Here is a 13,276-nt window from a genome sequence, read left to right as displayed (position 1 = left end):
AATTAAACAGTTATGTATGTGACTTCCCCTCACAAAGCATGACAAATAAATTCAGGGTAGTGAAAATAATCATTCATTAACAAAAGCTGGGAATACTTTCCAGTGTTTTACTAATTTTTAAAAGAGCCTTTAGCAGTATGCTAAACAAAAGAGAAAATGCCTGAAAGTGCTTACAAAAAACTGTGCTACTCCCCCAGCCCTCAATCTGTAAATGGGAACAAATGAATCCCCTTCTTTCTTGATTGCTTCTCTTTCAAACACTTTACCTTGTCTCTGGTGCAAATGTGTTTCTTATTATCTACTTCACATACACGGGCAAACTTAATAAAGCGCTTATAGTCAAAGTTATTTTGAATTCCAAGATGGTGGCAATCCCTAAAAAGATTCCAAAGAAATACAGCTGAAAAAAGTCAGTAGGAAATATGCCCCTTAAACAATAACAAGGAAGTTGTTCATCAAAGTATGACAGCACTTGTGAAATGTTCAACGTGTACCTGGCAAAATAATCCCATTTATCCACATCAATGCCATTGCGTTTATTAGCCACTATTTCATAAAGAAAGTTTTTCTCTTCGGGTCGCCCTTTATACGGCCACTGGAAGAAAACCCAGGGAAGAGCAGATTTAGTCTTAATCATGGATTTATGTTATACTTACAGATATGGCAGCAAAGCAATCTTACAAAAGAGATAAGGATTACCTAAGAGCCTTTTCTGTTTATGTTACCAAATTTTAAAAAGCATGAGAAGTCTTTTACACCCAAGTTCATTCTTTCCCCAACGTCACCTCTTAATCGTCCTGTGAATACTGAGCATCAATAGACATGCCTTAAGTGAAGACAGCCATCATTACCCACAGGAACCATGGTGGTCAGGACTCCGTGCTGAAGGCTATGGAAGTAACCATGTCAAATTTCTAATACCAATCAGGAGCTATGCTATATTTCTAGGGAATGTATCAGAATATCTCAATACCTGTCAAATATAAAGATTTATTTCTAGTGAGCCATATGGTATCATTAGAAAATGGGTTCTTAACCTTTTGGATGTCATGAATCCCTTTGGAAGTCTGGAGAAATTACAGATTCCTTTTCAGAGTAACAGTTTAAAATGCATAAAGTAAAACACATAGGATTATAAAGGAAACAAATTTTATTGAAATATAACTGTCAAAACACTATAAAAAGTTCATGGATCTCTTTAGGGTCCATGGACCCCAGGTTAAGGAACTCCATAAACACTAAGGGATTAAGACTTTGGAGACAATCTCTAAGAATTATGAAGTTTTCCACATAGGCAGAAAACTGAGATTGTGGGGGGAGGGAAGACAGACAACACAGATGCTGTTTCTAATAATACTTTTGATTAAAGGTAGGGACTTAGGAAGAAAAGGAAGGACACAAGAAGAAAAAAGCCAACTAAGTCTATTCAATGAAACTGAACTGTTCATGGCTTAAGACGTAGGATGAAATGCATATAAGAACCAGAAAGAATATATTTAGTAAAGAAGCTTACTAATATGATCAAGGTGACTTCAAACTGAGAGTGTAAGGGAGTGAGCTCACCCAAATATAAACCCTAACCAGACACCATTAAATACAGAAGGCACGAGTCCACTTCTTGTCAGAGAAGTAGTGGTCCTAAGTTAACTCATCCTCTTTTCTCAAGAGGGCATTTCTGGTTTACTTGTTTTTCTCTCCTTCCCGGTTCCTGTCTTGGTGCTAGGGGAATTTAACATCCGTGCTGATTCTCCCTCAAACATTCTACCCACCTCCCATTTTCCCAGCCTCCTCATATTCCACCACCAGCTCTTCCATTTAGCCTAGCCAAACAGATGGATGACCACACTCTTCATCTCATTATCACCCACAAGTGCTCTATTTCTTAGATTAAAAAAACACTGATATTTCTCTATCTGCTTGTAATTTCTCATCATTCTACGCCTTAGCCCCCAAAACTATTCCTTTTACTCACCATGACCTCCAATCCTTTCATTCCTCACTATTTTCTCAGGCCATTATCCTGGCGCTCTGGCATCATTTTCCTTCCTTCCCAATCTCAAACCTATGGTTAATGAGCTGTACTCCACAGTGTCCTCTATTCTCAAATTCTTTGCCACCTCATCTTATTGCCACTCATGCATTGCCAACCCAACCCTAGATCACTCCCACTATCTACCTCCTTTCCTACTCAAGCGTTGTTGCTGAATGGAGTCAAGCCTCTGAGGTGGCTGGGTCCACTAGAAATTGATGTTATAGGACTTCAACTCTTCCCTCACTAATTCTATATACTATTCCCCCAGAAGCTATTCCAAACCTCTTTTCTCCTCAAACCTTCCATACCTTCCTGTTTTCTAATTCTTTCTAGTAGAGATCTTGACTCATACTCTACTGAAAAGGCAGTAAAGCATACATTCTCTTTGACTCAGCAACACCATTAATATTTATACCCCAGTGAGGTCAAATACAGGAAAAGGTCCCATATGAGCAAAAATATTTGTAGCAAATTTTCTGTAGTAGCAAAGAAATGGAAGGAAAATGGATGTCAATCAAATGGAGAATGGCTCAACAAACCATGGCATTTGAATGTTAACAGAACTGTGTTGCTGTTCAATCGTGTCCGACTCTTCATGACCCCATGGAACATATCGTCCATAAGGTTTTCTTGGTCAAGATACTGGAGTGGTTTGCCATTTCCTTCTCCAGTGGATTAAGGCAAACAGAGGTTAAGTGATTTGCCCAAGGTCATGGAACTAATTCATGTCCAAGACCAGATTTAAAGTCAGGTCTTCCTGACTCCAGGCCCAGTGCTCTATCCCCTGAGTCACCTAACTGCCCTGTAATGGAACTGTACCTTAAGATATAATGAATATAAAGAATTCAAAGAAACTTTAGAGAACAAATGAACCAATACGAACATATATGATCAGAATAAACAGAACCAAGGGAACAATTTAAACAATGACCACAATAACGTAAAGGAATACAACACTGAAATGCTTCAGAAGTCTGATCAGTTGTAACTTCAGAGGACTGATGGTGACATGCCTTTGAGAGACAGTGAACTCCAGCTGTATAATAAAGCATATATTTTCATGTATAACTAATGTTTGGTTTGGTTTACTTGACTGTATTCAGGGAGGGTTCTGTAAGGGCACAAGAATGATTAGGAAGTGATAATGATGTAAACAAAAATCAATAAAACATTTAAAAAGAAAAAAAATGGCGGCATTCATGGTCAGATGCTCTACAAGAGAAGGTGGATCAAGTGTGGCCAAGAAAAATGCTATGAAAATGATTACAAATGACTCCGGTGAAGAATAAACTGAGGAGGAGCATTAAGAGACTGGTATGCCTGGAGGAAACTCATAGATGCATCTCTTATTTGAAAAAGGCAACTTACAAGAGAAGGGAGACAGATCAAACTGAGGATCAATAAAAAAAGGTGATATGCTACTTTAATATTAGTCTCAGGAAGGACAAAACCCAGAATGATCCAAATTTCTGATAAATTCTAAAGACAATTAAAAGCCCTTTTCAATTTATATTGGGGAAAAGAAGGAACAAAAAAGGGATAAAGTCAATGCTTGAGGGAAACAGAATAATGACAACTAAAAATACAAGGGCAAAACTACTTGACTTTGCTTTTGCTTCTATTCTTACTGAAGAGTATGATCTTTAAACCCAAAGGCTAGAACAAAAATGGTTAATAGGAAACTGAAGTACCAAGCTAGTAAGAGAGCACCAAGCTGCCCTCAATCAAAAGATGAAATGAGATAATGTGGGTAAGATGCTTCACTACTAAACCTGAAGCACTCTATAAATGCCAGCTGTTTCTATTAAATGTCACCTCACTGAATTAATATATAGTCACCTGGACCAGGAGAACTGCAGTCAAGAATCATATAAAAATTTTAGGATGTGATTGCTGAACCTATCAATGACATTTAAACAACTGTGGATACTGGAGAGAAGCTTCAGGACTGGTGGTGGCTAAATGAAGCAATTTTGAAAAAGAGGAAAGCAGGTTCTTTAAATTCTAATCTGTTGAGTCTGACATTAATTTATAGAAACCGGATTATTAAAGGAAGTAATAAGAAACTTGAACTAAAAGGGGTTCATTAAGAAATTGTGTTGAGTAGCCAGACCAACTTAATTTTCTTTTGGATGGGATTACTATTCAGGCCAATCAAGGTAATATTATAGACACAGAACATTTGGATTTTAGGAAAATACTTGACAAAACCTCTCACAGATTTGGACTAGACGACAGAACAGTAAGATGAGAACGGTTAGTCCAATGAATATCACTGGATATGGATGGATGGATGGATGGATGTCACTCTGGAGGGATGTTTCTAGTGGCATATCACAGGACTCTGTCCTTGGCTGTGTCCTATTCAATATTTTTACCAATGACTTGAAGACAAAGGGAAGACTTACCACAAAAAGCCCCCTCCCCATTTTCTTAAGCTTCTCATCCAATTCCTAGGCCATCTAGTAAAATGAAATTCAATAGGGCTAAGAGCAAAGCCCTACACTGCATAAGTGTAAGGGGGGAGGGGAAGGAGGTATAGTTAAAAACTTCTTGTAAAAAAAAAAAATCTGGAGATTTCAGTGAATATGAGTCAATGGCATAGTATAAACAGGCCGCACTAACAGAAGTGTCCAGGACAAGGGAGATGATGATCCTACTATGCTCTGCCCTAGTCAGACCTCATCTGGAATATTGTGTTCTATTCTGTGAACCATATTTTAGGGAAAAAATTGTTAAGCTAAAACCCATCCAGGAAGGTGACCATCAGGATGATAAAGGGACTTGAAACCATGCTATATTAGGATCAGTTGAAAGAAATGTTTGATCTGGACAAGTTTCTTTGCTTTTGGTTTTATTCTGTTGTATTTTGGGGGGGTAGGGGCAAACAGATATGAAGATCATCTTTAAATATTTAAAGGATTATCTTGTAGAAGAGGGTTAGATTTATTCTGCTTGACAGAAAAATTTCAGGGCAGTAGATTTCAGTTCCATAGAAGAAAAAGTTTCTGAGTAATTAAAAGATCTATACAAATGGAATGCATTGCTTTTTGAGGTAAAGTCACTGGTAAATCTTCAATGGAAGGTTTGTAGGACACTTTTTTTTGGGGGGGGGGGGAGGTTAATGCTTTAGGTTGGCTTTGAACTAGAAAAACCTCAAAGGTCCATCCAATCCTAAAACTACAACTTGTCAGACAGACGAAAGAATACGATCTCTGAAGATAGACCGCTCCTTAACAACAGTTCCAAAACTCTCAAACAACAACTCTCAAACAAACAACTCTCAAACAACTGGATTCTGAGTCTGGGACAAAGCCACTTTGAAAGGGAAAGTTCTCATTTGGACACAGAAAATTCTAGGACACATTTAAAAAAATCATTCTCATTAACTCCTACAGGAATACAGAAAGAAAATTTCAAGATAAAAGCTTGTCTCCAAGGATTTTGGAGGATTTTCAAATGCTTCCATCTTTTAGCCTCTTGCAGTTTTCCACAAATATATAACTTTCATACTTTTTTTGGATGAGCACCATCATCATCAAAATCAAAGACTAAGAGCCAGAAGGAACCCTGTGTAGAGCTGAGCTGGGGCTCTGAAGAATAAACACTCCTTTCATGGCCGAGGAGTCTAATCTATTATGTGTGTAATTAAGTACTCTTCAAAACAGCCCAATGTCAGACTTTTTACTTTAAAGAAAGATGGTAATTTACAGGTAGAGTTTTCAAATTAACTATATAGCTGTACTTGAGTGATCAACTTGGGGTCCAACCACATTTTGGAGTGCTTCTAAATTATAAACTCAGTACTTAAAAACTGGTAAAATTAACAGATAAGAAAACATAGTCACTCGCTTGAGAAGCATTAGGTAATTCAAACTAACCAGCTAACTCACCGAAGAACTCTCTACTGTCGAATCAAGAGGTCCCGCGATTTGTTCTTTGATAAAACACATGTCTTCTTCTGGGGTAAGTCCATACTTCTTCATTACACTTTCAATTCCATTGGCATCAACCAGATGCTCAAACATCTTGACTGAAGCTATTTCATGCTGAAAAAATAAGAACAAAAGACATTTGACTATCTGACTTATAACTAAGTCACAGTCTTTGAACTTAGTTTAGAAATTCAGCTAGCCTGTAAGGAGTTAAGTTTGGAAATCCAGTTGTCTTGTTAATCACTTTTCTATGTTTGCCTCAAGGAATTCTGCTGTCTCCAACTGGGGGTTGGACTCCAGGGAGTCTGATAAAATATTTTTACACCACCGTTTTCCTTCAGGGATGTCTTTGTTATCCAAAGAAGTCTGGTCTATCTTTAACCTTGCAGGTGGACTAAAAGAATGACCATTTCTTAAGTCACAAAAGGGAAGGAGGGGGGTTGTGGCTAGCCCCTCATTCCTAACTTCCTATCAATCATATGTTCCCCATGCCTCAGCCATGTAATCATATTGTCCTTGACCCCATGATGTCAACAACCGTATAACCAATTATGTTTTTTCCTCCTCTACCCTGTTCTATTCTTTGTTCTAATCTTATAAAAAGAAGCTGAGTCTCCACTACGGAGTCTATGGCTAAACTATGATAGCGACTGACCCATTCTACTCACAGATGTTGTTCAGTTGTTTTTCAATCTTGTCTGACTCTTTGTGACCCCATTTGGGGTTTTCCTGGCAGAGATACTGGAGTGATTTGCTCATTTTGCAGATAAGGAAACTGAGGCAAACAGAGTTGAGTGACTCACCCAGGGTCACATAGCTACTAAACGTCTGAGGCCGGATTTGAACTCAGGTCTTCCTGACTCCAAAACCAACACTTTATCTACTGTGCCACCTGTCACCCTACTGGCATGTAGCGCTCTTATTAATAAAATGTTATCTTTCCTCAGTCTACCTTTTTTGAATTTCACTTGTGACAGATCCCTGATGATCATGATTAAAACTATTTCTGGTTTCAAGGGACCACAACATTTCAGGGTTTACCATGCCCTATATCAGTGGGCATATCATTAAATGCAATCTTATAAGAACATTAAAAAAAAAAAAAGGCATCAGTTCATTAAACTTTTACCAGCCCACAAAATTCTCCACAAGCCACATTCAGATCTGGCAAAAGAGGCGACACATTAGCAGCAGTGCCCAGGCAACAGGTCTTGAGTCATCAGGTCTTCCAGACAGGCCTCTCTTTACCAGGCCATGGCCTTCTAGAACAACCATGAATCAAAGACTCAAAGGCTCAGCCTTGTCCTCTCCTGTCCTGTGGCCCAGGGGATGATAAGCAAATCAACGTTTTAGCTGAACCTGAGACAGCTACTCTAGCTACTGGAAAGGGTGGGTTAATCTACCACCCTATGTTGATCTGAATTCTGTAATTCAGTATCTAAAGCTACCTAGAAGAAAACCTTCCTTCCCTACTACCTACCACTTTCCACACCCTCATGCCATCTACCCCTACCCTTCCAAAGCTCCTAAATCCCTAAACAGCCTTGCCCGTACTTCCCAGTCTTGCCAGTTAGAATTTCTGTTCTACCATTTGTTAAAAATGACCTTCAGGGGCAGCAAGGTGGCACAGTGGATAGAGCACCAGCCCTGGAGTCAGGAGAACCTGAGTTCACAGAATACCTCAGATACATAATACTTCATAGCTGTGTGACTCTGGGCAAGTCACTTAACCCCAACTGCCTCACTTAAAAAAAAAAAAGTGACCTTCAAATTATACCTCCTCCTTCCATAGTTGTTCCATCTTCCTACAATCACGGAAACCTGGATCTCCTCAAAAACAAAACAAACCATGATATCCCTGGCTAGTCCCTCCAGTGCCAAAGTGCTTTCTCTCATGCTTACTATCTATGTAATTTGGACAAATTATGACCTCCCTGGGCTTCAATTTTCTCACCTGTAAAATGACAGGGTAAGACTCAATGGCCTCCTGAGGTTGCTTTCAGCTCCAAAACCATGATTATATGATCCTACAAACCCAATGGGCTAAGAGAAAAAGTTTAAGTACCTTCATTGCTTCTCACTTTGATTTAAAACATTCACCCACACTTTCCCCTCCCCCAACACTCAGTAATCTTTCCTCCTTTTAGAGTAATACCATCTATCTAGCTAGAATGATCATCCTAATCAAACCCTAGTGGCAATTATCTACCAGAAGCCAAAACACTCTCCTCGATTTCTCTTGGAGTTCAGTACTTGGCTCACTCAGTCTTCTCTGGGAGAGGATGTCCCTACTCTTAATATTTGGAAACTTCAATAGACATGCTCACACCCCCATAAATATCCAGACTAGTCAGTTCAGTCATCTCCTTAATCAATAAGCATTAAACACCTACCATTTCCCAGGGATTGTGCAAAGTGCCAGGGATAGAAATACAAAAGGGAATTAATTCCTGTCCTAAAGGAGCTTAAATTCTTTCTCAGAGATACAACATGTTCACAGGTGAGTAAATACAAAACCTCCACCCTACCAAGTGGGGAAAGCAAGGAAGGCCTCCTCTAGAAGGCAGTGCTAGAGCTCAACCATGGAAACAGTCAGGAGTTCCAAGCACAGAGGTGAGGAGGGAGAGTATTTGGAGCTCAGAAGACAGTCTATATTAGAGGTGGGGAACCTGCAGCCTCGAGGCCACATACGGCCCTCTGGGTCTTCAAGTGTGGCCCTTTGACTGAATCCAGACTTCACAGAACAAATCCCCTTAATAAAGGATTTGTTTTGTATAACTTGGACAGTCAAAAGGGCACACTTGCACCCAAGGACCTAGTGGACCACATGTGGCCTTGAGGCTGCAGGTTGCCCACCCATGGTCTGTACAAAGGCGTGGAGATAAGAGGATGGGATGTTACAGATGAGGAAAGGCAGGGCAGGTGGGCCCATCTGACTGCACTGTAGAGTAATCCTCCTAGAAGGACAAGCTGGAGCCAGACTGTGAAGCGCTTTAAATGCCCAATGCAGAAGTCTATATTGTATTCCAGAGGCAGCAGGGATCAAAGGAAGCTCAGCTCCCAGGATATACCTTCAGCTGGCCTCAGTAATGAAGAGATGATAATACCCTTAATCTCATCATCACTTACAAGTGTTCCTACTTCACAACTGACAATTCTGAAATTCCTCTATCTGAACATAACTTCTTATCCCTCCATTTCCACCTACACTTCACCCCCTACTGCCCTGTGACTCACAGCAAGGCAGGAAACCTTTGTCTACCTCAGTTTCCTCAACTGTATCATGGGATAATATTTGCTAAGCTTTTAGCATAGTCCCTGGCACATGGTAGGCACTTAATAGAAACTTATTCCCTTTTTCTCCCTGCAAACCTATTCTCTGTCCTCACTGTAACTTCTGGTCTAGGGGTTCTTAACTTTTTTGTGGCATGGGCACTTTCTGGCAGCCTGGTGAAGCCTCTAGCCCTCTTCTCAGAAGATTTATAAAATTTATAAAATACATAGGATTACAAAGAAAACCAATTATAGACTGGCAGCTAGATGGCGCAGTGGATAGAAGGAGGGGCCTGGAGTTAGACACTTGCTACCCTGGGAAAGCTACTTCATCCTGTTTACCTGAGTTTCCTCACCTGTAAAATGAGCTAGAGAAGAAAATGGCTAACCATTCCAGTATCTTGGCCACGAAAACTCCAAATAGAGTCATGAAGAGTAAGACACGACTAAAAAACAACTGATTGAACAATGAAATTATACTGAAATATTTATAACAATGTTAAAAATTCATGGACTCCAAGCTAAGAACCTTTGGTCTAGTCCCTCTATTGAGCTGTAGCCTCTCACCTTCCCTGCCTGATCAGCGCATCACCCTGCCCTAGCCTCCTTTCCCCCCTTTTTCAATCTTGATGTTACAGACAATCCATTCAACTTTACAATCCTCCACCTTAGAGTCCCAAGTCCTTAGCCCTTTTGCCCTACTATTGCTCATCCAACTCCCCCTTCCCCCCCAGCTCTTCATTATTCTCAGCACCTTGTCTTATCTGCTGTTATTTTTGTTATTGATAGCTGGCGGAGGAAGTCATACAAACAGCATAGAATGAGTCCACTACAAATTTATCTTATCTAATCTCAATTCACTTCATTACTCCAAAGCAATCCTTGTAATCTTCCCTAATTTACTCCCACAGCAACTGTACCAATTCTCCTCTTCTCTCATTACTCTTTTAGAAAAAACTCTATTTTCACCTGAAATCCCCTCAAAATCTTCTCTCCCTCTCTTCTCCCAGCTCCAGTCAAAGAAGAAAAAATGGCCCTTCTCTTCGTCAATACCAAATCCCTTTACTTGTGTCTTTAATCCCCTCCTCTCCCATCTTTTAGGAGTTTGTCCCTTCTGCCATATTTTCTCTCTACCTCACTCACATACACACATCCCTTTAATCTCTTTATCCACTAACTCCTTCCCTGCTGTCTACAAACATGTCCAAACACCCTCTACACACCTTAAACAAACAAACCAACCCAAAAACTTTCTTTTGAGTAAGCTGCCCCTCAAGCTATTATTCTATTTATCTTTTTCTTTCATAAAAACATCTATATATCCTGACTCCATTTTCTCATCTCCAGCCTCCTTCTCAGTCCCTTGCAATCTGGTTTTTGCCTTCACTACTTGACTGAAAATGCTCTCTTCAAAGTTAGGCACAATTAGTACTGCATTAGCAAATCATCTTTATTAATAGTTTTAACCAATTATTATTATTATTATTTTGCTTTTTGCTGAGGCAATTGGGGTTAAGTGACTTGCCCAGGGTCACACAGTTAGTAAGTGTCAAGTATCTAAGGTCAAATTTGAACTCAGGTCCTCCTGACTCCACGGCTGGAGCTCTATCCATTGTGCCACCCAACTGCCCCCCTTATTAACAGTTTTTCTCCAACTCTTGCTGGCTGGCATGGAGGCAGCCCTGGATTCTCAAAGCCTATGCAAATTAAATCAAACCACTTGGACATTCTAGCAAATTGAAAGGGCTTTGAGTATAAGCCAGGCCTGCACAACATACTGCCCTTGGGCTGCTTGGGGGCCGCTTCTTACCCACCAAAGGATTTTGTAGAAGATGTAAAAGAAAGTAAAGATATAACAAGTGCTTTGTCCCTGCTCCATTTAACCCAGCTTCTACTAGTCACTATTGTCCCTGTCATGTAAGGTGGCAGGTAGGTTGCCAATGAGCACTCTCTCCTGTTTGTCACATGACCCACGGCAACCAACCATCGTCTCTAGTCTGAGAGGGGTGAGAGCTGTATCTTTTCACTGTGTTTTCGGTAGATTAAAACTTGTACCACTTAGCAAAGTAATTTTTTTTTAAACACTAATGTGATTTCGTGATAAATAAAAATCTTAAGTAATAAGCATAATTAATTGATATTAATTGAAATTCCCTCTTTAAAAATATGATTTGCAAAATAGTTTAATCATTAATTATCCCTTTATTTGGGAAGTGAGTCACTAAAAATCTATATGTGGCCTGAAGAAGTTTAGCCTATTTTAATTCTGTCCCCTACCTATTGCCAAGGTGTACAGGTCTGATACAGGCCTAAGCAATGGACTATGTCTGTCATGTGATGGCCAACCTAGTTAATGTAGAGAGACTTACCACATATGACCATCTACTAATGTATAAAGAAGTTAACATTTGTAGAGATGGGAGGCATAGTCATATCTTAAACCAAAATCATCACAGTTCTTTTGAAATAATGAATATTGTTAAATACTGTCACAAAATACATGAACTTCTATAGGTTGACTAATATAACAATAATAGCTATGATTGATATTGCACTTTAAAGGTTTTCAAAGTGCTTTACAAATAATAGCTGATTTAATTCCATAACAAATGAATAGGGAGGGGCTATTATTATCCTAATTTTTTGACAGATCTGAGGTAGACAGAAGTTATGTGATCTGTCCAGGGTCACACAGCTATTAAGTGCCTCTGAGATTGGATCTGAACTCAGGTCTTCCTGACTCCAGATCTAGTGCTCTATTCACTGTGTCACCTAGCTACAAATGGATAAAAAATGTGGCAGTGCTGGCATACTGAATAGACGGCTGGCTGCAGAGCCAGAAGACCAGAATTCCGTCTTGTCTATGACATATAACGGGTGTGTGACTCTAGGCATGTCATTGAAATTCTCCGTACCCCTGCTAACTCTCTAGGACTCGAAGATGTAGAATAGTGCTACTGATCCATGCTAGTAGAGGGAGTTTACACACCAGAAGTTCTCTATACCAATAAAACCAGTCTTGGCCAAAAAAAATCCAGTGTGCATAGGTGGGTATTTAACAGTATCTTATATGTAGTAGGTGCTCAATAAATAATTGCTGAATGAAGGAATTTATTATGGCAAAGTCATTATTTTAAATTCTACAATGTATATATTTTAAACTTCCTAGTCTGTTACTGAAATGTTCAATTTGGAAGACAGTAAACTAATGAGGTTTTAGGAAATCTTTGCTTTAGTCAGAACCTTAAAAATAGGACAATGACTTGGTGAAGGAAAAGTGTTTGTCTAAAGGGGAACTAGAACTGGAAGGCAAAGTTCAATCAAAATTGAATGTATGAAGTAAGTCAGACAAAGTCAGTAATAAAGGGAGGTCTCAGAAGCATTAGGATTACTCATGGGCATCAAATATATTTTGCAAGAATTATTATTTCAAAAATTTATTAAATATGCAGTTAAGTTCTTACCACTATACCCCCAGAACTATCCAGAACTTTATCATCCACTTTTATTTATCATACTTCACTCTAAATATCTTTGCAAAAATAAAATCACCAAATCAGAGAGAAGAAGGAAGGGAAGTTTGAGATCACATAGTCCAAACACTTCATTTTGTTGAACTAAAGCTGAAAGGTGTCAATGAACTTGCCTGAGGTTGCATAGCTAATTAGTGGGAAAACCATGACTAGCATCCTTTCTCCAAAATCCATCTTTAAAGGAGAAAGATTTAGCTCTTCTCAGCAATACAATGATCCAAGACAACTCTGAAAGGACTTATGATGAAAAAGGCTATCCATCCCCAGAGAAAGAACTGATGGTGTCTGAATAGAGACTGAAGCACACTTTTAACTTTATTTTTCTTGAGTTTTTTTTTGGTCTGTGTTTTCTTCCACAATATTACTATTATGGATATGTTTTGCATGACTACACATGTATAACCTACATTGAATTGCTTGTCTTCCCAATGAGGTGGGGAGGGAGGGAGGAAGGGAGAAAATTTGGAACTCAAAGTTTTAAAAGCAAATGTTAAAAGCTGTTT

General features: G+C 39.2%; 1 protein-coding gene across 1 annotated transcript in view; it reads right to left on the bottom strand.

The window, feature by feature from the left end:
* SAMHD1 (SAM and HD domain containing deoxynucleoside triphosphate triphosphohydrolase 1) overlaps nucleotides 1-13,276 on the bottom strand; it is a 56,635-nt gene that overhangs the window by 23,938 nt on the left and 19,421 nt on the right. The window contains exons 7-9 of the mRNA XM_027867103.1: nucleotides 5,926-6,081; nucleotides 495-595; nucleotides 267-375 (exon numbers count right to left, since the gene is read on the bottom strand). Coding sequence (XP_027722904.1) covers nucleotides 267-375; nucleotides 495-595; nucleotides 5,926-6,081 — 366 coding nt within the window. The remainder of the gene's footprint in view (nucleotides 1-266; nucleotides 376-494; nucleotides 596-5,925; nucleotides 6,082-13,276) is intronic.

The sequence above is a fragment of the Vombatus ursinus genome, unplaced genomic scaffold (genome assembly GCF_900497805.2).
Source record: "Vombatus ursinus unplaced genomic scaffold, bare-nosed wombat genome assembly UNPS02014785.1, whole genome shotgun sequence".
Taxonomy (NCBI): Eukaryota; Metazoa; Chordata; class Mammalia; order Diprotodontia; family Vombatidae; genus Vombatus; species Vombatus ursinus.
The sequence above is the reverse complement of the archived record's forward strand: the minus strand, read 5'-3'. Positions and strand labels throughout refer to the sequence as shown.